The sequence below is a fragment of the Gymnoscopelus braueri genome, assembly GCF_963280865.1.
Source record: "Gymnoscopelus braueri genome assembly, chromosome: 15".
NCBI lineage: Eukaryota > Metazoa > Chordata > Actinopteri > Myctophiformes > Myctophidae > Gymnoscopelus > Gymnoscopelus braueri.
This window is the reverse complement of record NC_137620.1, coordinates 6,720,078-6,745,372: the sequence shown is the minus strand read 5'-3', so window position 1 is coordinate 6,745,372 and position 25,295 is coordinate 6,720,078. Positions and strand designations below refer to the sequence as shown.

General features: G+C 43.5%; 1 protein-coding gene across 2 annotated transcripts; it reads left to right on the top strand.

Annotated features, from left to right (window-relative positions):
- Positions 1-5,368: 5,368 nt before the first annotated feature.
- Positions 5,369-24,782, top strand: LOC308101714 (uncharacterized protein). 2 transcript variants are annotated; one of them, XM_080451170.1, is made up of 8 exons: positions 5,369-5,470; positions 12,585-12,692; positions 16,534-16,638; positions 19,119-19,184; positions 20,687-20,770; positions 21,229-21,324; positions 22,605-22,679; positions 22,937-24,782. In XM_080451170.1, the coding sequence occupies exons 2-8, from the start codon at positions 12,635-12,637 to the stop codon at positions 23,002-23,004; spliced, it is 552 nt and encodes a 183-aa protein (XP_080307296.1). In that variant the 5' UTR covers positions 5,369-5,470; positions 12,585-12,634; the 3' UTR covers positions 23,005-24,782. The 2 variants fall into 2 exon arrangements, with proteins under 2 accessions (XP_080307296.1, XP_080307295.1); XM_080451169.1 differs by lacking the exons at positions 5,369-5,470; positions 12,585-12,692 and having other exon boundaries at positions 15,899-16,638.
- The last annotated feature ends 513 nt before the right edge of the window (positions 24,783-25,295 follow it).

The window sequence follows — 25,295 nt, the reverse complement described above, 5'->3', positions numbered from 1 at the left end:
TCGGCCAACGTGAAGCTCGAGGAGCTGATGGCCAAACCTGTGGGGACCAAGAGCGCGAAGGAGCTCCACCGCGAGTGGGTCGGAGACGCGAAGGAGCTCTACCGCCTGATGCAGCTCTCCATCCTCTGTACCTGCAACGGCGTGATGTGGACGGGCCGGGCCATGTCTCTCTGCGCGGACTTGGAGAGAATGAAGTGGCTCGACCTCGCCGCGAGCTGTGAGAGGAGCATCGCCTCGGAGCTAATCTCTCAAGAACAGATTCTGCTCTGCGTTGGAATCTGTCGTGAAGGCTCGTCATAACATGTACGCACTGGGCTACAAGTGGGCGTGCCTTCAGATCAGGAAGCAGGCCGCGCTTTACCCAATCAAATGTAGTGGGCGGGATTCACATGTCCGTCGATCTTTCCCCCTCGAAACAAACCCAAACTAATTTAACAATAGCGTCCGCGGAGCAGACAAAACCACAGAAAGATATTCACATTTTAACTTACTCTTTCATCATAGAAACAAGTGGGCTTATAACCAAAACGATCCATGTTCTCTGGGAGAAGTGGTGTTAGTGTTCCGTGTAGAAATATTGTTAGTGGGAATGAAAACATAGTGGCACCACCGTGCATTTCACGTGTCAAAGAACGATGCGGATCGGTCCCCGAAGTCAGGGGGGACCCCCGTCATCATCACTCTTTAATGAGCCCACAGTGCTCGGTTTGCCCTCTGGACGGCATTCTGAACACTGCTGGGACAAATCCTATGCATACAATGAACAAATTGAAACAAATGAAGGTAGTACAACCTTTTGCAATGAATCAAATGTCTCAAATGTCTTGCTTTCAAGGTATAAAACAAGTGCCCCATGTAAACGAAAAAACTCTACCAGGGTCACGCCAGTTTTTTCCCCCGTCCGGCAGGCGGCGCCCAAGCGCCACTGTGGGACGGGGGGAAATCAAAATGGCCGCTCGAGCCTCTCACAGCCCTTCCAAGATGGCGGGCGAGGCAGGGCGGAAGTTTACATGTCGGAGGGCCCCGGTGTTACACCATGTACACTCCCCATGTTTGGCGAAATGTCCGTTCCAGGTGGCAACATCGCAGATGGGTTCCGCTGCCACGTCTCTCAGAGCGACGGCGTCTCCGGTTCCTATGTCTCCGCGGAGTTGATGACGTCAGTATCCCCCACCGCCCCACGAGCCCAGCTGACGCTAACAGGCAGAGCTGGAGGGCGGATGTTGACATCGCGGAAGGCTTCCGTGTTCGTTCACGTGACTTCCTCATGCCCAACGAACGGACCGACGCTACCTCTGCTGCCCCTAGTGGACGTCTCTTTTACGATCCCTGTGATCAGATCAGAGGCGTCACCGGTTCCTATGGGAACGGGCGCGCGCTCCATGGAGCAGGTGACGTCAGCAGCCCCCACCAACCCCATGAATCCTCTCGCTCATTGTATAAATCAATGGAAAGCTTGCAAACCGAACCCCTGGGAAGGGCTACAGGTTGCAATTCTCCAGCAAACCTCCGATGTCAGACAAAGTGTTGTTTTCTCGAGCGTCGGGCCGAGCGGCCGTGACGCTGAGGGAGGAGGTTTTGTCTCTCCGGAGCAAGGGAGTAATCAGAGAATTATCTCCGGATCAGAACCGGATGGGGTTCTATTCGGAATATTTCCTGGTGAAAAAGAAAGGGGGGGGGGGTGAGACCTATTCTGAAGGGCCTCAACAGATTTTTGAAGGTCTTCAACTTTCGTATGTTACGCGCGATACGACAGGGGGATTGGTGGACGAGCATAGATCTCAAGGATGCCTATTTTCACGTCCCAATCTACCCTCCGCACCGAAAGTTCCTGCGCCTTGGCTATGAAGGGAGAGTGTACGAGTACACGGTGCTCCCGTTTGGCATGTCACTGAGCCCCCGAGTGTTCGTGAAATGCACCGATGCGGCCATAGCTCCACTGAGACAGCAGGGTCTCCGTCTGTCGACTTACATCGACGACTGGCTGCTGGCCACAGGCTCGAGGGAGGAGGTGGCGCGGCACACGGAGGTGGCCATTGTGCACCTGACATCCCTGGGGTTCACAATCAACGCTCAGAAGAGCGTTCTGATTCCATCCCAGCAGGCCACCTTCATAGGGATCTCACTGGACTCGACCACTGATGGCTGTCTGTCTCAGGACAGAATAGCCGGCTTTCTGGCAAGGTCTCTTCGCCTGGGGCGTCGAGTCACGTACAGAACATACATGCATGTTTTCGGCCATACACCTGGTTCGGTTGGGCAGACTCCACATGAGACCCTTTCAGAGGTGGATGCGGGCTCTAGGAATCCCGCACACCATGGGTTCTTGGAAGGTGGTAGTGTCACCACGGTGCGTGGAGGCACTCCGACCGTGGTCACAAGCGCCCTTTCTGTCCAAGGGGGTCAGAATAGGCGCTGTGGTGTCACGGAAGGTTATTACCACGGACGCCAGCCTTTCAGATTGGGGAGCTGTCCACGAGGGCTTCTCGGCCAGGGGGACGTGGGACTCCGATCTGAAGGAGGCCCACATCAATTACCTGGAGCTGCTGGCTGTCTTCCTCGCTCTCAAGCATTTCGAGAGCCGCATCCTGGGGTGTCATGTCCTGGTCAGGACGGACAACACCACAACGATGTGTTATGTCAACAAACAAGGAGGCTTGGCTTCCCGTGTGTTGGACAAGCTGGCGCACGATCTGACGCTTTGGTGCGACTCGCGTCTAGCGTTGATACACGCCTCTCATGTACCGGGCCTCCTGAACAGTGGGGCGGACCTGCTGTCCAGGGGCAGGCTTCGGTACGGGGAGTGGTCCCTCAACCCACAAGTAGCGGACCTGATTTGGGCCAGGTTCGGCCGGGCTCAGGTCGACTTGTTTGCATCCAGAGAGAACGCAAAATGTTCTCGCTTTTTCTCTATGGGGGACAGGGACCTCTCCTTGGGAGTGGACGCCTTAGCACACAAGTGGCCGAACGTACTAATGTATGCTTTCCCACCTCTAGAGCTGATCCCTCCAACTCTGATGAGGGTCAGGCTCCAGGGCCTAGCAGTATTGCTGGTGGCCCCGGCGTGGGGCGTGTGGAGGTCGGAGATTACTCCCCTCCTTTACAGCGAGCCGTGGCCCCTCCCTCTGTTCAGAGACCTGCTGAGACAGGGAGGGAACGAGGTGTTCCATGAGAACCCCCAGGAACTGGACCTGTGAAAGGGCGAATCTGAGTTCGCAGGGGTTGCCTCCTGATGTGGTGGCTACCACACAGGGGGCTAGGGCCGTTTCCACGAGATTGGCGTATGAAGTCAGGTGGGACATGTTTGTGTCCTGGTGCTTGGAACAGTCACCGTCAGTGGTGGCTTTCCAGGCACCGGTGGGCAGCATCCTTGTTTTCCTGCAAGACAGGTTGAATCAGGATCTGGCTTTTTCTACCATCAAGGTGTACCTGGCGGCCATTTCCGCTTGTCACGAGGGGTTCGATGGCAAGACGGTGGGTCATCATCCGCTGGTGCGCCGTTTCATGAACGGTGCTAGGCGGGCCAGGCCGGTTAACAGGCCTCTGTTCCCGAAGTGGGACCTGACGGTGGTGCTGGATGCGCTCGGAATGCATGTGGTTCTCAGACGACGGCAAGAGGGTTTTGCTTAAACCCAACTTGGCGTTTGTGTCTAAGACTGGCATGGTGGCCAGGGCCCCGGTTGAGCTGGTGGCTTTCCATCCGCCGCCGTTCGCGTCGGTGGAAGATAGGCGGTTGCACTGTCTCTGTCCAGTAAGAGCGCTGAAGCTTTACTGCCAGAAGACGGCGGCCGGCGGTGGGTCGTCACAGTTGTTCGTCTCTTTTGGCCGGTCTGGTCAGAGGAATGCGGTGGCTAGGCCGACTTTGTCCAAATGGATCGACCAGCTAGGCTTGGGTCCGGGGGGGAAGAGGCCCTGGTTCTCATGTCAATATGGGGTAGACTGGTGTCTGTCCATTAGTTGAATGAGGCAGACCGTGTGGTTTGTCAGGGCCTTTCCTTCTGGTACCTACTCCGCATCCTGGCCCGGTGGGCCGGGGCGCCCATGAGGCTGGGGTCTCGCCTGGGGGCGGGACCTGGGGCAGAGGGCGTGCGGATGGGTAGGGTTGTGTGATTTAGCTCCCCAGGGGAGTTTGTGTGTCCCATAAGTGAATATATTACGAAGAAGGGACAAGATAACTAGAGGTTACGTATGTAACCCCAGTTTCTTTACCTTCGAAGTAATATATTCACCTAATACCCCTTCTGTGCGCATTTGGCGGGCAGAGGGAAGTTATTAGAGGGCGTATCCCAGTTACGCGAGGGGTTTTATACCCCTTCCGGAGTACCGGTTTCGCGTAACATGACCCTATCCAATAGAATTGTCGCGGGAGTCCATGTGTGTAGTGCTCTGTGCATCGCCAGGGGGTGATGTTATCCCATAAGTGAATATATTACTTCGAAGGTAAAGAAACTGGGGCTACATACGTAACCTCTAGTTTCTACTCTCTTCCTAGGCACCATAGGGCACTTCATGGACTAGAAAGGTGTTATTGAAATACCCCAATCCGGGAGGAATTTATGTTATTATTTCCCTACCTTTGTTAAAGTTTCCCCCCAATAAAAGACTGCTGTTTATGCAAATCAAGTGACTCTGTGGTTGGTTTTGGTCAGCACTCCTCACAGAATGTGTGTGAATGTGAAGTACATTGTAAAGCGCTTTGGAGAAAAGCGCTATAATGCAGTCCATTTACCATTCTAAATATCTGTGGAATATTCCTGTCCATGTAAATGCAGTCAGTGACATTTATGTAATTTGTTGTTGTTTTTCTAGTTCTGCAGTGACACACACACACATGCACACACACGCACTCACACACACACACACAAACTGCATAAAGACAAAATGGAAGTGCACGGACGTCTGCCACACTAACAGGACATTAGAGGTTGTCTAAGCTGCCTTTTACTCTACTTAGATACTCTAGTGAAGTCTAAACACATACTCTCTCATTTCATGTTAAGTGTCTAGACTGCAGTTTCATTTCTCTACAAATGAGAGGAACTGTTGAGTCATTTCCCGTTTCCCAACCGCTCAAGTTTACTTCTCCATTCTTGTGCAAGGTGAGAGATTCGTTTCAACATTGATTTTAAGATATCATAGGAGGAGAAGCATTGCCAAATGAATAATAGTTAATTATGTTTAATCATGACATGTTGAGTTTTGATTCGACTTGTCCGAACACATATATAGGCTTACTGATGCACTGCAGGCCATACTGCAATGGAAGAAGCTTTGTATCACATTCCACGTTCAGCCCATTGATGTCACATGTTTTTCCAGTTCAGTTTGAGGGAGTGGCTACCACACAGAAGAACTCAGTGGGTGCATTGGGAAATTGCGCAACGGAGCGCACTCGCTTATTAGTTTGTATTGGCCAGTGCGCTCAGTGCTGTATTTCCGAACGCACCCAGTGTCTCCGCTGTGAATTAAGGTAAAATGTCTGCTTTGACTTAATTTTGATTTTCACCAGGATCCATATAGAAAATATTATAAATGTTTGAGTAGTAGGTATTGCATTGTATGGTATGACTATTTAAATGTATGAAATACTTGTTGACTGATGACTGTTACATTCTTTTAAACAAGTCTTGACTCTAGTCTTGCATGGTGAAACTTGTGTTTGTTGTGGAGCTGTGTCTCAGTAGTATGAGCCCTGTACATTAATGTCGATGGGGTCGCCAAAAAAACGTGGAGGGTTGGCTCTCGCTCTCGCTCTCTCTCTCTCTCTGCTGTAACGCTGACACCCACAGAAATGTTTTTGTCCCGGCCAGCTCCTCTGGTCTGTCAACTTGAAATGTAGTTTCTGACACGTGGTGAGATCGCACATAAGCGCTGCGTCCATTCATTGGATAAATGCCCGAGTAAACGATACACGCTCATCGCTCTAATATTAGGGGACCGTACATCCCATAGGCTCTCTCTCCCTCCCTCTCTCTCTTTCTCTCCTTCCATCCCGTCACCCTCCTCCTTGAATGATCTAACTTGTCTAACCTGTGAAGTTATCCCACCAACCATCTCCGTGGATTCACACACAGCTACACAGCACACACGCCTATCATCTATGCGGACCGTGCGCTCACGTGTGTGTGTGTCCATGACGGTCCGCTTGTGTTTCACGGATGTTGATTGGCTTGCAAAATCGTGACGATTATGACGTTGAAGCACATCCGGAAGTAAACTGCAAGCTAAAATATTGCAAACATTTTGTGATTATTAGAAGTGGAGACACATGTGAAGATGGAAAAGAAAGTAGATCATGCTGTCAGCAGAGCATGAGCGATTTTTGTAGCAAGTTGGGAGAGAATTGGACCACTGCTTTGGCACTGAGCTGTACCTAAACTTTTTGGTACATAGTAGGTACAGGCTTGAATTGTGTAGTAGGATATCTGGACTGTACCTGTTGGTGCACCAAATACAAAGTTCTCTTTAAACTCAAAATTGTAGACCAGGCGGTCTAACGTTACAACTATAAAACCGACGGCGTAAGCAACACAGACACAATCAGGCAAGCAATCTGTAATCCATGCATGTGTGTGGATTCATTAATTTATCGGGCCATGATGGACCCCTGTGATTGGTGTGGACGGCTCTTAGCCCTTGATAACCATGCAGTATTCTTTTGGCTTCATCATCATCTATTGTATTTTGTACCACCATAGGGCCATACAGCTATCAATTAATGTGCGTGTGTGTGTGTGTGTGTGTGTGTGTGTGTGTGTGGTCTTGTGTTAATGTTTATGAACACTTGTGGTCTTGTGTTAATGTTTATGAACACTTGTTCTCCATCGTGTCAAATGCTTGTGTCCTGTTGTTTCTGTAATATTGTGTATATTTTTTCTATCAATGAAAAAAATTGGTATAATACTAAAATACTTTTAAAGATCGAGGCTTTTTAGAAAACATTTGTGGCTGCAGCCATGTAAGCCACCCTCTAGCTGTGCCCCTGGCCCCTCTCGCTAACTTTGAAAGGCAATCATAGTCAATCAGAATGACATTCACACATCAGAATATCTGGATTCTGAAATGCAGGTCCAATGTATAAGCATACAGCAGCAGTCTATTAGGGCCTTTAAGAACTTAAAAAGCCAGCAGTACATCAAATTCCATGACTTGCTAAGACAAAGTGGTAGTTCGTGGACTAGAAAGACTGGTTCCCATGGTACAATGACCTGGACGCTATACTTGGCACAAGACCCACAAGCATCCAGTTAAACAAGAATGTGACGCACCAGACAGCATAAGCACCGACGGACTACATCCATGATCCAACCCCATAACACACCTACATCCATGTCCCACCCCCACCAACCAGGAAAGAAAGAAGAAATGAAAAATTGACTTCACTCAGGCAAAAGGTGCCTAAGTCAACACACTCATTTTGCCTACATCATGTTTATCTGCCTTTATTTATATCTGTCTAACTCTATTTGCCTAACACTGCTGATTCATCCTGCCTTATTGCCTAGGTTCTCAGCCTATCAGAATGCTTGCTTGGTACATTCAAAATCATGTCTGCCTAAGTCAAAAGGCAACTTTACAATACATCTCTGTAAGAGAATACCAGCACTCACGGAACTTAAGGCACTTTTATTTATATAAATTAAGTAGGCATGGTATGCTGCAGAGCAGACAGCAACGTACTCGTTTTGGCGTCAAGCCTTCATCAGCGTTGTGTGCTGCGGGCAACAGAAGTGTCCCATTTATAGTGTCCCTAGGGGAAGACAACTTCCAATTCTGACTTTCATTGATCCCCACTCAGAAACTGCATTCTTTTTCAGGCTAGCCATATAAAATTCTTATAAGTACTGTAACGAATGTTTCCAGCTTCGATTCGTGCACCAGAATGAAAGATGCTAAAATGCTATTTTAAACAGGCAAATATGCAGGGCTACTAAGAATCTCCAAGGCAACCAGGAAGAAAACATTCTGCAAAACCGAAACTTCTGGTCCAAAAAGAGACTAAAACTAGAAAAAGTGCTCCTCGGAGCACAGGTCTCCGCCAGGTCAGGTACGTTATTCTGGCCTCCTGGTGGCGCTATAATAGGCCAATGTGAAAAGGGTGCCAACCGTATCATTTATTCTTGCATTGACACTGCATTCATGATTTGAGGCATTTTGTTCCAAATATGTGTTTTGCAAAATTAGACCTGCTGGTGGCGCTATAACAAGCCAATGTGAGAAGGGTGGCATTTCTTCCTCGGCTTAGTGGGAATGTGCGTGTGAAATTTCACGGAAATCGCAAGCTTTGTGTATACTTTGAGGCATTTTGTTCAAAACGGACCAATCCTGCAAACTTTGGAAGCCAACCTTAGGCAATGAGGATAGAATATGGAAAATTGGACAGATCCGTGTTGATCACATGACTATAGTGATACTGTGTACTGATTTGCATGACGTTTGGATAAAATTTGTAGGAGTAATATAAAAAAATGGGTTTTGCACAAATCGGCCACCTGGTGGCGCTATCACAAGCCCATGTGAAAGATTTGGGGCAGAAGTTCTGAATTGGCATCCAGGGAGTGTGTGTGCACAGTTTCGGAGCGACCGGGCCAACGGTGCCGGAGATTAGCTGGTGACAGACGGACACACACACACACGGACACACACACGGACACACGGACAGGGGGTAAAACATACTCTCTCGCCAGGCCGAGACAATGGCCCGGATTCATAAAGGGATTTACGACCATATTTTGCACGTACCGGCATTTAGGACAAATCCTACACCTGCAGTCGGATTCATAAAAGTTTTTTGTTCTGTGTTTTGTGCGTCAGGTGCGCACGTTCTCAGGTCAGCCCCGAGGCTGTCTTACCAGGGCTGAAATGTGCGTATGTCTTTAGAATGCTTTATTCTTCATGCCAAAATCAATTACAACAGTGGCAAACCTCAAATAAAATATATATGTGCCCAACATTTGTCAACACATATATATAAAAAATAAAAAATAAATGTCAAACGATGTATTGCTTGTAGCCTATGCATAATATAGACATGATGTAGATTCCACCGCTTTTTATTTATTTTCTAGGCTATGAGTTGCATTTAGAGCTGTGTTTGCCAGCGGGTCATCTCAGCGTGTGTCACGTAATAATGAAAATAGGCTATGATGCCTTAATGAAACTGCGGAGGGACTGACTTGCATCAGTGTCCGTGCCGCGGTATTAATTTGTAAAGCCGACTGTAGGCTCTACTGTATATTGATCACATGAACGCCACACACAACAGCCTAATAAATATTACCATCTGATGAGGAAACTAAAGTGGATGAAAGCTGTGTCCAGAAGATGATCCATTCCCCATTCCGACGTAGGACAGTGATATCCAAAATTAACTAATTTAATCAATAAGCTCAGGTCCATAATCGGATAGAAGCGTTCACTTGTATGCCCTGGATTTATTTTCAACATCATCTTTGTACCTCGGTAAAGGTGCGCTATGTTCATTAGAAAAGGCTCGCTTATATAATATCCTTTCCACGTTTTATTAGCCTTTTATTTGGTAATGGGGTTAAACCTTGTAAACTTCTTTATTCTCATTACACATGAAAGCATTTATTATGTGATCCGCTTCCAGACAGAACAGTAAGTTGTCAAGGCGATGCGAAGCCGCATCTGTTAGCTTTGGACGAGGCGGAGTTGAACTTCAAACTTTCATCAGCGTTGCCAGATGTTGTGAGAGAAATAAGCAACCAGGTCTAGGAAAACAAGCCCAAAAGAAGCAACTGGCACTTAGGCCATTATAAGCACTGTAATTAAACCGTTGTGAGCTTGTAGATCTGCTATTTAAAAAAAAAATCTTGTAATAAAATGTGGAATATTTGGAAGATTTTTTAAACATTCTAACAACACAAATCTGCCTCCAGCTGGCACAAAACATGTTCAGATGGGGCTTATAGGGATAAAATAAGCCCAAATTCGCTTATAATAAGCGGACATGGCAACGCTGTTTAGCACGGTTCAGCACGGTGACGTTAAAGTTGGATGCTGTTGGACGCAGCCTTCCAGAGTAAATCATCACACCTGGTCATACGCACTGGTTGTACGCACGTCTCTGTGATATACGAACCCCTTTGGGAATTGCACGTCCGTTTGTGACTACCAAAATACGACCGGCCTTTATGAACTTTATTTACCCCATATTTACGACCCTCATTATGAATCGGGGCCATTGAGCGTAAAATTAAATGTGTTCCTAATTCATTTTAAATCATTGCTACGTGACCCAGCAGTTTTTCTCCAAACGTTCACTTACCAGAGACATAAATGGATAAAGACAACTCATGAAGGATAAGATATATTCATTGAATATAAAATGAGCAATATATTTATTATGGTTTGGCGATTAATTGTCTCCGCCAGGCCGAAAGGCATGGCGAGAGAGTATGTTTTGCACCCTGTCCGTCCGTCCGTCCGTCCGTCTGTCCGCAGCCAATCTCTGGCACCGTTGGCTTGATCGCAGCAAAACTGTGCACACACACTCCCTGGATGCCAATTCAGAACCTCTGCCCCAAATTTTTCACATGGGCCTGTTATAGCGCCACCAGGAGGCTGCTTTTTGCTAAACACATTTATTTACTGTACTCCTACAGATTTGGTCCAAACGTCACGCGAATCGGTACACAGTATCTCTATAGTCATGTGATCAACCCGGATCTGTCCAATTTCCCAGATTCCATCCTCATTGGCTAAGGTTGGCCTCCAAAGTTTGCAGGATTGGTCCGTTTTGAACAAAATGCCTCAAATCATGAACCCAGCTTGCAATTTCCGTGAAAACAAAGCCTCATGTAAGCCCGACCACTTGGGTCTGGCAAATACATTTTTCGATATTAAGCCTTCAGATTTTATCCACATTTCTCGCAAATCGGTACACATGATCTCTATAGTCATGTGATCAAGACGGATCTCTTTGATTTCTCATATTCCATCCTGATTGGCTAAGATTGACATCTAAACTTTGCAGGAGTGGCCCGTTTTGAACAAAATGCCACAAATCATGAACCCAGCGTCCGATTGCGGTAAAACTTTGCACACACATTCGCACTTCATTGAGGAACAAATGTCACCCTTTTAACATTGCCCTATTATAGCGCCACCAGGAGGCAGATTTTTGCAACACTTGTCTTTTTTATATTACTCCAACACATTTTGTCCAAACATCATGCAAATTGGTACATATTATCTCTGTAGTCAAGTGATCAAGATGGTTCCGTCCGATTTTTCCTATTCCATCCTGATTGGCGAATTCAGAACATTGCTGGCCCACAACAACCTACCTGACCTGGCGGAGACCTGTGCTCCGAGGAGCACTTTTTCTAGTTGGATCTGCTTTTAGGTCGGCCTACTCTGTTAAAGCGCATCTCCCAGTCCCAACCATAGGGACTCCGAATCCCCTGTACATAAACAGCAGATCCAAAACAGGTAGTAGCATATGGTGGTGGAGGGTGAGCAGCAATTTTGCCAACAGCAATGAACAGCAGCGCAGCAGCAGCAACAACAGTGTGTGTGCAGCAAAAGCAAGCAGAATGAGAAGTGCAAACTTCCAGCTTAAATAGAGCGGTCTGAGAATGAAATGACTGTGAGTGGGTGGGTACGTGTACGTGCCAATGCCATAGGTACGTGCAGACAAGGCTCTGGGTACGTGGAGCTGAGCTGACGCGGTCCAATGGTCGGCCGCTGAGACGCGAACAGCCTTTTCCTGATGAGTTTCTACCAAGGGGGCGGGGGGTGGGGAGAGAGCCTGGCGAGCGCAGAGCACAGAAGTCAAGTCACAGATGGCTGTAGTCGAGGATTATCTTGTGGAGTTTCAATGTAACTATGCATCCCAGAAATATATAGCTTATGAAGATTTGTAATTTGTAAGGAAATGTAAATATGGCAACTCATTTATGTAGGCCTATGTAGGTTTATGGTTTCCCATAATACCATTAGCCCTGAAACATGACTGTCATACAAGCGTCATGTGAACCATGGCTAGGTTTCCCATGGACTATCGCCGTTTCACTCATGATACAATTTCTCTTCTTGTTCTTTCATAACAGATACATACATGTGCCAGATAATCCCCACAGGCCCACACCAAGAGAGTAAAAAAAATAAAAAAACGTTTCAGTCATTTGTCCGACTTCACTGTAGCCTTTTCATAAATTATATTTGTACTTCTGTCATGAAAGTTTACTGAGACAACCCTGACAGAACTTGCTCTGCGCATGTCTGTGACAGGCGCGACGCTCGCTCATTCATTCATTCATTCATTCATTCATTCATTCATTCATTCATTCATTCATTCTGCCTGCCTGCCTGCCTGGCTGCCTGCCTGTCTGTCATTCTTGTAAATGTTGTAGTTGTATTTAGGAACATGTATTAACAGGTAATCTGGCGCCATCTGCTAGCCCTGGCCTATCTCCATAAAAACGAAAGCAAAACAAAAGTAGGTTAACGTACGTTCTGTCTATATCGGCCAGCAAGGACATCACGCACCTTCAATTGAAATAACAAACCGTCCCTAACTCAAAGACTTTTCTTCTTTTTCCCCCGGTGTTTTCCAGGGACCACTACAGATTTCTACAGTTTAAAGAGAGGAAGCTAGTATTTCATCATGTTGTTAAGAGAACAGCGAGAGATGGACCAGAGACGTGGACCTCTTCCGAAATTAAGTATGGAAATTGTATTGTTTTTTATTTTATGTATTTTCAAAAATGTTACTGGTGGTTTCCATTTCAACATGCAAAGAGAGCTAACGGACAGAGTAGACTCGTATCTAACACTGAAACATGACTGGCATATAATAAGTCATGACGAAACTTCAACCTGGTGTTTGCATTTTCTCTATTTACAGCCCGTACATCTACATAAACGTTCAGATTTCAAATATAAAGTGCTTACCCCATGGCCACGGATATTAAAATTCACTTCGGGTGGTTATAAGAACCCGTATCTTCTGTATTGTTCAATAAAAACCATTTAATCCGATCGGTGGCCATTTTCTCATTGAGTTATAATGTGTCAGAGTGCAATACACCTCCCAACCGATAGGGTTGCGTTGCTGAAAGCACATTGAAAATAATGTCCACCGATCGGATTAAAATCCTTTTTATTGAACAATACGGAACATACGGGTACTTCTTACGGCCCGTACAGAATTGTATAATCCGTGCCCATGGGGTAAGTGTACTTTATATTATAAATCTAAACGTTAATGTATGTACGGGCCGTAAATGGAGAAGTGCAAAAATCAGGTTGAAGTTCAGCCATAACGCTCGTGACGGACGAGCGTCTTGTGATCGATGACTAAAATTTTCTCGAGCACCCGCACCACACTTATGGTTCAGCAGGGCTCGAGCACGCCAGTGGTGTAAAGTAGCTAAGTGCATTTACTCAAGTTCTGTACTTTAGTACAATTCTGATGTATTTTTACTTTGAGTATTTCCATACTATAATTTACTTCTTCTCTACTACATCTCAGAGGCAAATACTGTACTTTTACTCCACTACTATTATTTGAAAACTTTAGGTAATAGTTACTTTGTAGATTTTATACATTTGAAAACTTGTGAAATGGGACATTCAGCATCCCAGTGAGCCATAATCGGCTATTAGACCTACGGCTAAAACGGGGTTATAATTGGTCTAACACAGAGGCGTTCGGTCATTGGGGCCTGTGTGTGGGTCTGTGTAAATCCGCCAGGGGAAAAAAACAAAAAATCAACATAACAACGTTAGCAGCCCCAGGGACGCCGACTTTTGTGCGCGACCATGGGGGCTGAACTTGACCTAGACCATATGCCTATTCTATTATATTATACCTATAGGTTAAAGGCAAACTGAGTCTATGAGATTTCAATTAAATCTCCACCACCACGCACTCCACTTGACACCCTTTATCAAGAAAAAAGACAAAAGATAGCAGTAAATGAGATAAATATGGAATTCTGTTGTCAAGCTCTTGCCCTTCATTTCCTTTGCTTGGTTATTTATTATAACATAACACACATACTTGAGCCAGGGCTTAATAAGTAGAGACAGATTCTGTCACTCAATTTGATTCACACTCCTTCCCAAACCTATGGGGAATTATAGTATACTAGACCATACCCTACGGGGATTTGAGCACCCAAAGTACAGTGCAGTTTGGGTTATGCACTATGCACAGACACACACACACACACACACACACACACACACACACACACACACACACACACACACACACACACACACACACACACACACACACACACACACACACACACACACACACACACACACACACACACACAGGTACACAGGTACATCCTCTTTCTTTGTCATAGGGAGAAGTTGTTCTCCCGGCCGACTCGTGTCGTATGTCAACCTGAAAATACTTGAAATAATGTACTTTCTGACACGTGCCTCCCCAACGTGCATGTGCACGTGCGTGGCCGCGCATACACGGCCGCGGACCCGAACGAACATACACACACATGGCTGTAGATGATCGTGTTGCTATGTCCGCTTATTATAAGAGTGTCTTGGGCTTTCGTTTGGGCTTGTAGTCATAGACATGGTTGCTTGTTTTTCTCGCGAAACCTGGCAACCATGGAAAAATTCATCCCATAGGTTGGGGGGGTTTTAACCATGACGACAGTCCCATTGGCCGAGTCGAACTCAGACTCTCCGTTGTTTACAGCAAAACGCAAATAAACATGTTAAATTGTGATGAAGTGAAAAAGGGGCTCCCTCACGGTGTGTATATGTTAATGACCAATGGCCATGTGCAAGTGCAGAGAAATTGCTTAAGCCACTGAGGAGAACCATGCAAGATTGACTGATGACTGACTGACATTCCTAAAATTACATGTAGGATACATCAAAGACATGTTGGCTTGTTAGATTGGCCAAAGAAGCCAAAGTGTTTTTAAAACAAGCCCAAAAAAGTGCAACCCGCAAATAAGGCGTAGGCATGACACCTCAAAGTCCCCGGTTTGATTCTGGTGTTGCATGTCCTGTCTCTTTGTCCACAGTTTCCTGTTTCTACTGTTACACTGTATATTTAAATGAAGAAAACACTGTCTACAATAATATATTTATAAAATAATAATAATGTTATTCTTTTTTCGGTTAATTTCCATCAGGCATCGCCACAGCGGATCATCTGTTTCCATGGTTCTGTTTTCTGCAGCTTCCTCGGTCATTCCAGCCACCTAAATGTCCTCTCTCACCGCATCCATAAACCTCCTCTTTGGCCTTCCTCTTCTCCTCTTGCCTGGTAGCTCCATCTTCAGCATCCTTCTCCCAATTTACCCCTCATCTGAGTTGTTATAAATGTCTAAATTCTCAAGCAGCTCCCATATAGCCACATGGAGAATGCTGACCTGATCCTGCTGACCTACCCCAGTGATGAATGTAAATAAATAATGTGTCTGTCTATATAGTCGTTGCCCGGTATTGAGTGGGCGGAATACACAAAGTTGAGGCCAGTCTATGACGCGAACAGCGTTTTACTATCGCTTTGCAGTAGCGGGGGGCGGTTCCAGGAGGACAGTTCTCCGTGGTGGAAAATAATGCTCAGCGGTACATAATTCGGACGGGGCTGAGTAGGCTCAAGCAAACTTTGCAACGCTCATTACAGCAACTCGCGCGTTCGGTGGTGCTTCTCGTGGCTCAAGTTTGCTTGAGACTGCGCCCCTCCGTCGCGGTCCAAAACTATACTTTATCGGTGTATAAAAAAGTAGTCTGCGGTTGTAATGTCTTAAGCGGAAGTCGAACCCGGGAGGTGCGGGTTGGGAGTCTAGTGATTAACGAGGCAAGCCACTGAGGCCGGTGCTAAGATTGGGTTTTTGGGCTGTATTAGAATTTGACAACGCCCACCGTTCCCTACTCCTCTAACGTAGAGCAAAAGAAGCCCCTCCCAGTACCCTACTGGGCAAGGCTACTGCGAAGCAATAGTAAAACTCTGTTCGTGTCTATGACACCATCAGTACTATGATGTGACCTTGTATAAGGTCATTGCTAGCTATAGGAATAACACCCCAACGTCTAAGGTTTGATTATTGTGTTGCGTGTCCTGTCTCTTTGCCCTCACTTCTGTCATACTGTGTATCTAAATGAGGCAAACAATGGCTATATAGTATGTTTATAAAAAAAGAACAATCTTCTTTTATCGGCTAATTTCCATCAGGGGTCGCCACAGCGGATCATCTGTTTCCATCATCTCGTTCTGTTTTCTGCATCTTCCTAAGTCATCTTCAACTCTTACTACATATTACAATGGACCTCACAGTCCACGGTGCCTCCTGCCTTGAAAGGGCTCAGGGTCTATCTTTGATGTGAGGTCTAAATGGGTTAAAAACCTTGTAGCCTAAATGATTGTTCTGTCGATGGTTATTCAAACTGTATATCTTCAATCTGCCTTTGCAGATCAGCAATCAGGGGATCTGATCAACATGTCTTTAACAATGGCAAGCAAGAACGTTCATCCAATGTCATCTAATAGACCCTTTCCTTTTCTCTGGTCAGTAAGCATCATAACAATACGAAAACTACCCAAGCAGAAAGATGAAGAGCTAAAGATGAGAAAGAAAGATTGGATGGATGATTCCAAAAAGGGATACACTCAAATTGGTGAGAATTGGATTATACTGTGGGCCTTTCTAAAACCTCAGGCATTTTTATAAATTACCTTGTAAAACCTGATATTGTTTAATGAAAAGCTTGTCAGAATTGTCAATGTTCACTAAAACATTTATTTCTCAGCTTCTGTAACAGATAAAACATTAAATGAAATGGGTCCTCATCAATACACCCACCAAGTATGGAGTTGATCTGATGAGTTTTTCATATTGAAAGGACAGTCAGATATGCAGAGATTTTTTAGTCAAATCAAAGCTTGATTAAGCTTTTAACCATTCGTATCTGGTATAAAGGCTGAGAAATGTATAGCAGAATCTAAAATGAGTTGCATCAGGCTCTAAAGATGCAAATCTCAGCAGATTTGTGGCTGATGAACCTTATTTTCCTTAAAAATTGTACAAAGGTCCTGTTAAACTTCATCCATTGTCATCCAATAGTCCAGTTACACCTTTATGGCTGGCCCCAAGCCTATCAGGCGACGTTGTCACTGTAGTCCAGGCATTGTAGTCCAGGCAAGCAAAAATGGGGGTCAACCTCCCACTAATTGCAACAAAACCAAACTCAGCTGATTTTCTATCCTCAATTATGTCCTGAATCACAGAAAAAAAGTCGCAAGTAATCGTATGAAGGGAAAGTTTTGAAAATGACCTGTAAGTAGGCCTATAACCCTACCAAAAACGCTTTCTGCTAGATTTGACCATGCTGTATTTCCTTGTAGCAAAACAAGGATACAGAATATTAGTGACAAGAATTTATTATGATCACATAATCACACAACTCAAGTACTGATCAAAAAACTCAATTAAAATATGCGCGCACAATATCACCCTACAGAATGTCATCTTCATCCTCGTCACAGTGCATCTCTATTGTGTTAGTGCAGCTGGACCCTCTGCAGTGTCCACATGCCGGAGTGTACTCGATATTTTTCTTTTTGCATGTGTATCTCAGGGTGCTGCAGTCAGCCTGGCAGTTGCACTTGATGACCCGCAGAAGCTTTTTTGGAGCAAGGGGTAGGGTAGTCTGAATTGGCACAAACCCCTCATCACATTTCAGTATAGGCATTATACAAAATGACCTAGGACAAATTGAACATCTTTCAACTTTTTTTTGTTTCATAAATATGTTAGTAATAACATATCAGAAGTCCTAACAAATCCCAGTGGTGGAACATATTGAAAAATGCTTAAATAGGTGATTTCCCAATTTGATGCCCATGTTAAAAAAGGATTTGAGCATGTTTTCTTGTCTAATTTCCACAAAAAGGGTTCAATACTGCCCACTATCAACCAGAAACTGTTGGATGCAGCACAGAAAGTGTATATGAAGTGAATTAAAAATGTTTTTGATATCAGAACATTGTATTACTAAACCCGAAAATAGTTTGGCACTGTCTGGCACTGTGAACTCCACCTGATGTTTCGGAGGACAATCCCTGATCGAAATATGGTGAACTTGCTCAAACCGCAGCTTCACTCTACAGACCAGTAATGGCTCAGAAGGTCCGTTCACTCCACAGTTTCTGGTTGATAGTGGACAGTATTGAACCTTTTGTGTGGAAATTAAACAAGAAAACATGCTTAAATCTTTTTTTAACATGGGCGTCAATGGGAAATTGTGACATCAGCACATCACCTATTTAAGCATTTTTCAATATGTTCCACCTCTGGGATTTCTTAGGACTTTTATTTTTTTGGATAACTGACATATTTATGAAACAAAAAAAGTTCAAAGAGTTTCTGTTGCAATTTGTCCTAGGTTAACCTTATTATCCATAGAATGCCTATACTTGATATGCCTGTTGGGCACTTAATTGCAGCTTTCTAAAGATCCGCTCATCCAAACAAGTTCAAACTTGATACTGCGTTTCCCTGGGTCCCCAGCAACACACCTGACAAATGTCAACTTCATACAGTGTTCGGTTTTCAAGATATATAATTGTATATGTAATAATAGTGTCGATGGTGGCCATTTTTAATTAAAATAATTTCCCTACATGCAATTCCTTGTGACTTTTTTCCTCTCATTCAGGGACATATTTAGGACACAAAATCAGTTGAGTTTGTTTTTGTTGCAATTAGTGGGAGGTCAAGTGACATTACTGGACTACTGGCTGGCTGGCTGGTGGCTGACTGACTGACTGATGAAGTTAGCTTGCGCACGCAGCGACCAGCAGCGAGAGATATGTTTAATGTATGTAATATGTTTTGCTAACTCTTGTTGTAAACCCATTTGCCCTTTGTTGGGACACTAATAAAGTTGAACCTTGAACCTTGAACCTTATAGTATTAGGTATTAGGTTAGTTGGTTGGCCAAGTACAGACCCCTGAAGGACCCTGGTCAACGACGTATATAGGGATTACATCTGTGCAAAGATACTGTCAAATTCATCCAATGTCATCTAATAGTTCAGTAACCCCATAATTTTTCTCTGGTCAGTATGCTGAAATATGTTTTCTTCTATGTTTTAGGCATACAGAAAGACGAAAAGCTGAACATGAGGAAGCGGAAATGGAATCATTTCAACCCACACATTGGTGAGAATTGGATTATCCTACAGCCTCTAAAAAAGCCTTCCAAAAACATTTGTGTAAATAACCTCCTAAAACAATCAGCACTTTTTTGTGCCTGCCGAGACCTAAAAATGTTTTCAACTCGGGCGTCTGGAGGCACTCCCAGCTGGGGGAAAAAAAGCCTCAGTGGACACGGCCCCTTAAACCTTTGGCTTTACTAAATCAACAAAAAAAGAAAAGAAAAGAAAAACATCCATATACATTCTAAATCTATATAAACACATTTTGTCCCCATCATACCTGAAAGCCCCGACTGAACATGTATATAGTAGGCTATACATGTAGTTATATTTCTGATTTAGTCATTAGAGAATTTATGAATTCAGAATGTGATTTTATTTTCTAAACAAACTTATTTAAAACGTGTTTGAATGGATCACTTACAGACTACACTTACAGTTACTCCCTCCTCAATACCCACAACAATACGTTCATGTTGCTTGTTCTAATTCCCCTGGAGAAGGCAGTATAGAGCTGGCCATGAGGCAGGAACGCCTGGGAAGAGGCGGCCCTAAGGGTCAATTATACTGTACACATTTTTTTTTGGTTTTGATATTTATTTACAAAGGTCAGTAGCTTTGCTCAAGTGCTCATTCCAGCAACACCCTGCACATAGATGCACGCACGCACACGCACACACACACACACAAAAACCTGGGAGCTGACCAGTATAACCACAGTCTTATACTGTTGGCCACTGAAGCAGTTGGGGGTTCAGTGTCTCAAGGGCACTTCAGCGGTGTTGGCCCAACACCGCTGCACCACTCACCCCTCCCCCAACACTGTTGGTGGAGGGGTGAGTGGTGACCATTCACTTCCCCGCCCAGATTTTTCCTGCCGGTCCGGGGAATCGAAACCTGCAACAAGTGCACTCCTCTAATCTTTAGGCCACCTCTGCCCCAAATTTTAAAGCCTTTTTCCAGGGACGACAGGTGTGACTTAGCCAACCATAGCCATTATGTTTTTCTCTTGTCCTACGTTGGTTGAATTCTGGTCCTGTTTCTATGACATGTTAGGCAAAGCCCATAATATTAACTTGGAACCCTGTCCCTTGTTGGCCATCTTGGGGTAGCCTATACCTGCTAGTCTTCCTAAAGAAGGAATCAGATGCTATGGCATTTGTCTCACGTATAGCCCATATAGATGCATTCTGTTACATTGGAAAAGCCCAAGCCCACCCTCCACTAAATGGACTTAGTGTCATTTTTGTCATCGGAAAAGGTGAAGTACTCTTGAAGAGACTCAATTGCCAATTTCTTATAATAGATGGCAACTTTTTATTTTGTTTGTAAACACCCTCACATCTCTCGACATAGACTGATCCTATAGATACACCTTTTTGAGGTAAGCACCTCAGATACTCACAAGTACTGTAAAGTTCATCCAATGTCATCTAATAGTTCAGTAACCCCTTTCTTTTTCTCTGGTCGCTAAGCTGAAATATGTTTTCTTTATACATGTTTTAGACATAAAAAAGAAAATAGAAGACCTACAACAGAAGCTGAAAGATGAATGGTTGAATGATTTCATCAATGAATTCATACAGATGAGTAAGTATTGGATTAATAAAACATCTCGTCTCATAGATGATTGTTCTGTTGATGGTTCATCAAAACATAAATATATCTTCAATGTATCATTGCAGTTCAGCAGATCTGTTATATGGTTAAAAGTTCTTTAACCATATAAACCTTAGCGACCCTATTCTGGGCAGGTCATAATAGGTGAACATTTGGTGAAAAGAGCAGATCTACAAGCTCACAACATGTCACAATGTGATGTGACTTGAGCCTGTAGATCTATTTTCTATTGCTATTTTCAGTGAAGAGTTTTGTTGTAGAGAGAAAAAGTATAAGTATACTCGGCCAACTATATGGGCATATAGTGTTTAAATGGTTATCTAAAATGGTACAAAGATACTGTAAACTTCATCTAATCTAGTCCAGTATCCCCTTAATTGTTTCTCTTGTCAGTTAGCTGAAATATGTTTTCTTTGTCAATGTTTTAGATGTAAAAACTGCAGAAATTGTCCAACAAGTGCAGCAAGAGCTGAAGATGAAGAAGAGTAATCGGAAGGATTTCATCAATGAAAACCCCCAAATTGGTGAGAATCTGATTATCCTGAGGCCTCTTCTAAAAAACACGTTCTAAAAGGCATTTTTGTAAATGACCTCCAAAATTGTTTGAGAATTCAGAAAAATCCGACAGAATTTATATTTCTTAGCCTCTGTAAACGATAGAAACATTAAATGAATACAAATCTGAAACCTTTTACCTTCATTGAATGTTACTTTCCTTTGTACTAAAAGCTGTCTAAACTGCATTTAATTCAAAAGGATTCAAACAACCTGAAATTTGCATCTGGTGATTCACGGGATACAACTAGAGTTGTTCCGATAGCGATAACAGAAAAGCTGCCGATACTGCCTAAAATGCTGGTATCTGTATCGGAGAGTATGTCAGTCTATGCCATTCCGATACCACATCATTTATCACATGATATGTCATCCACAGTAATCAATTATTTTGATGTTTTATATATTTCTTAATTTTGATTTATTCCTAGATCAGTGAGTGCACAAATGGAACCAAATGGACCAATTTGGTTCCATTTGTACACTCTCAGAGTTACAGACCTGTAAGGGTCCATTTGGAACCCCCTCAAGGAACCCTTAGTCCCTGGACCCCTCTTTGAGAACCATATATTCTTTTTACATTACACACTGGTATCGGATCTGTACTTGACATCGACCAATACACAAGTTATGGGTATCGGAATCGGTATCAGGAAGGACGAAATGGTATTGGTACATCTAGATACAAGAGCGATGCAGTCTGTTTTACTGTGTGCATTCTGCTAAATGTATACTCGATCTACTTTATACGTGATATTGTTGCTCACTGAAAATAGCCAATTTACAATTACAACATTGTAACAGTCTCGACAGAGCTGTCTTCATTCCAGTGTTACTTTATGAAGTGTCCCTAGTAGCATCATACAGAAGGTTCTCACCTATACAGTATAGCTATTCCTACTAATACTACAGTGAGGAAATGAAGTTGTCAATGTAATTGACATAGATTGCAAATCTTGTATTTATACAGTTACTTTCATTTGTTTTGAAGTATCGTTTCGAGTACCATTTATACACCAGCAGCATTTAAAAAGTATTGTATAAAACCTAAACAACACCCAACTCTTACACATACACTTTAAAATACTGGGACCACTACAGAAAATGTATCATGAACATTTAATAAACAGGAATGTGCATTATAGACATTTATTATCCCTCTATAAATTGCCCACAATTCCACTCCCGCAGCCAAATACTTTCTTGTCTCAATATTGTCAATACACCCACTGTTTCCATTGTGTTACAGAGGAAGGAGAGATTACAGACTACTATCCTCTTCGGACTCGGAATGCCGGAAGTGTGGGACATCTTCCTCCATACAGTGAGTCCATGTTATTAAAAAAAAAAGTTAATCATGCTGCTACTTCTAGTAATTATGGTGATGCATTCAGTTTTATGTCATAACTTTAAAATATGCTAAAAACAACTTATACATGTTCTATTGACAATCAATACATAGGAAATCCACTTGGTTGAAATAAATACTTGAGTTGAAAATGGGTGAAGTCGTCCTTTTAAAAAGACAAATGTATTGGCTATTGGCTAGTAGTGGCTACATAACTAAATGTGTTGTTGCAGTGGGTGGAGAAACCGAAGAGGGTGGAGAAACCGAAGAAGTCTTCCATTCTGCAGGACAAGAGGGCTAGAACTCAGTGCTGGACACGTCTAGTATGGGTTATGCGTGTGTGTGTGTGTGCATTTTTTTTCTAAATTTGTATCCATATACATTTGATAAGGGTAACATGATTTGATAATGTTATAATCTAACAGATACTAAAAAGCTATAATTGTACCTGGACCTAGAACGGGGAGCGGCGTGCGGCCGCTCCCCGGCCGCTTGTATTTGTATTGATATACTTTGTAATGGATATTTTAGAATGCTAACCAGTATTCGTCAGTGTCCAGCCGGGACCAGCTAACTCCATTTTCAGTTTTTTTTTTTTTTTTCATAAATCAACGCTATTGAACCCCCTCTACATCTGTGTAATTTTTTTTTAAATAATAACATATGAAAAGTATTAAAAAGCGCCTCTGACGAAAACTCCTAACTCCATTGGACCCTCAAACTGTCCGTCAAAAACAAACAACTCCCCCCTCCTCTCAGGCTCTCGAGAAGCTCTGCTCTGTATGAGGCAGACAGGGAGAAGATTTTTCAATGCTTTTGGGAGAACATAAACTGGGAAGAGAAGAGAATGTATGTGCAAGGTTTGATAGATGTCACCCCAGTAAAGAGGAGAAGGGTGTCTTCACAAAGGTCATCTGCTCGTGTTTTCTTTTTAAATGTTAATGGACAGAGAATGAGTGTGTGCAGGAGTTTGTTTCAAACATCTCCAAGAGCTCAAGGAGATCATGCCAAAAGACTTTCACAGCTTTTATGACAATCTAAAGCACTAAGAAACACCCACCACACACACGCAACACACAACAGTGTGATAATAAAATGTTGATAGGTATATGATAGGTAAATTCAACTGTGGTTGTTATTGTTAGTGCAGTAGGCTACAGATTTGACAGATTCTATTTTTCATGAATTTATTTATTGTTGGTGTGCCATGATCGCTTTTGTTAAATACATGATTGAGTATTGAGGCAGAATTGTTTGTTGCACTCAGAAGAACAACAGTGGTAACAGTTAGATCCATGGTTGTTTACAATGCATGTTAAAATAAAAGTTGTTGAAGTACAGAATTCAGCTTGATCTATAGTATATGAGGATGGCGCTCACCATAAATAGCTGATCTCCAAGCTCACAATGCGTTGTGATGTGTTGTGAGCTTTGAGATCCATTGCCAGCTGTTCTTATCAATGATGGACAAAACCTCCTAACTCCACTTGCACTGGATTTGGGTAAAGTGGTGATAATATAATGACACATGCAAGTATCTGATAATATATAAAGTCACAATATCAAGTTTGATGAGGCAGTATTGCTTTGTTTTAAAAATATAAGGTTTTCTTCATTTTCTGAAAAATTGATATTTTGTTTTTCATTTCCTGAACAATTACCACTTTGGATTTAGCTGGTTCCGGCCGAACAGCAGAGATATATATATTGTGTATTTGTTGGTTCTCATTGAAGCAAGGTTTCACATAAAATGTATGTGGAATTAGCACATTTAATGTGCTAATTCCAACCTAGCTACAGCTGTCTAACAGCTGAGCTGTTTCCCCCATGCTTCTCACTGCGTCAGCTATTTGTATTTGTGTACCTATGTTTGTGTCGCCCTTATCTTTATTCCATACCTTATATGACCATTTAGAATAGCATCTTTGGTACAATGTGGACTATAAAGAACTGTGTTAGATGAGGTGCGAGAGGCTTCTGCCCTACGGGGCCCAAGGCCTGGCCAGGAGGCCAGAGCTCCGTCTGACCTGTATGCTGTTTGCTCTGCTGAAAACTTCCTAATAAATGGTCTAAACTTCACCCGACTGGAATATTAATATTTCTATAATAACTTTTAATTGACCAAAATAAACTACTACTGCTACTAATATTCACTTAAACTCCTCATGTTTAAGCCTACCACTGAATTATATATTTATGGACTTGTATATAAATATATTTTTGGACTACTTACACATTTAATTTGTCGGCAATATTTCCACGCTTTCTCCCTGGATCTATTTATTGCGGCCGTGTTTCCTTTCTTGCTCATTATACATTTGACTTCCTCATATCATTCCATGAGCTGCTGCAGTGCTGCTGTTCAACCACAGAGAAGAACGCCGCTCTGGTTTTGAGCTCCATGATTGGTCAAGTTCAAGGAATCTGCGTGTTCGAGTTCATGGTCTTTTATAGAAATACGTGCATTCATGGCTCATAGAGTAGAGTCTACTCTAATCATTACATATCACCACAACCCCCTGTGAGGCTGTGAGATATTTAGCAAGAGAAAGCGGGTCCCGCAACATTCCAGATTAAGCAAGTCTCAAGGTG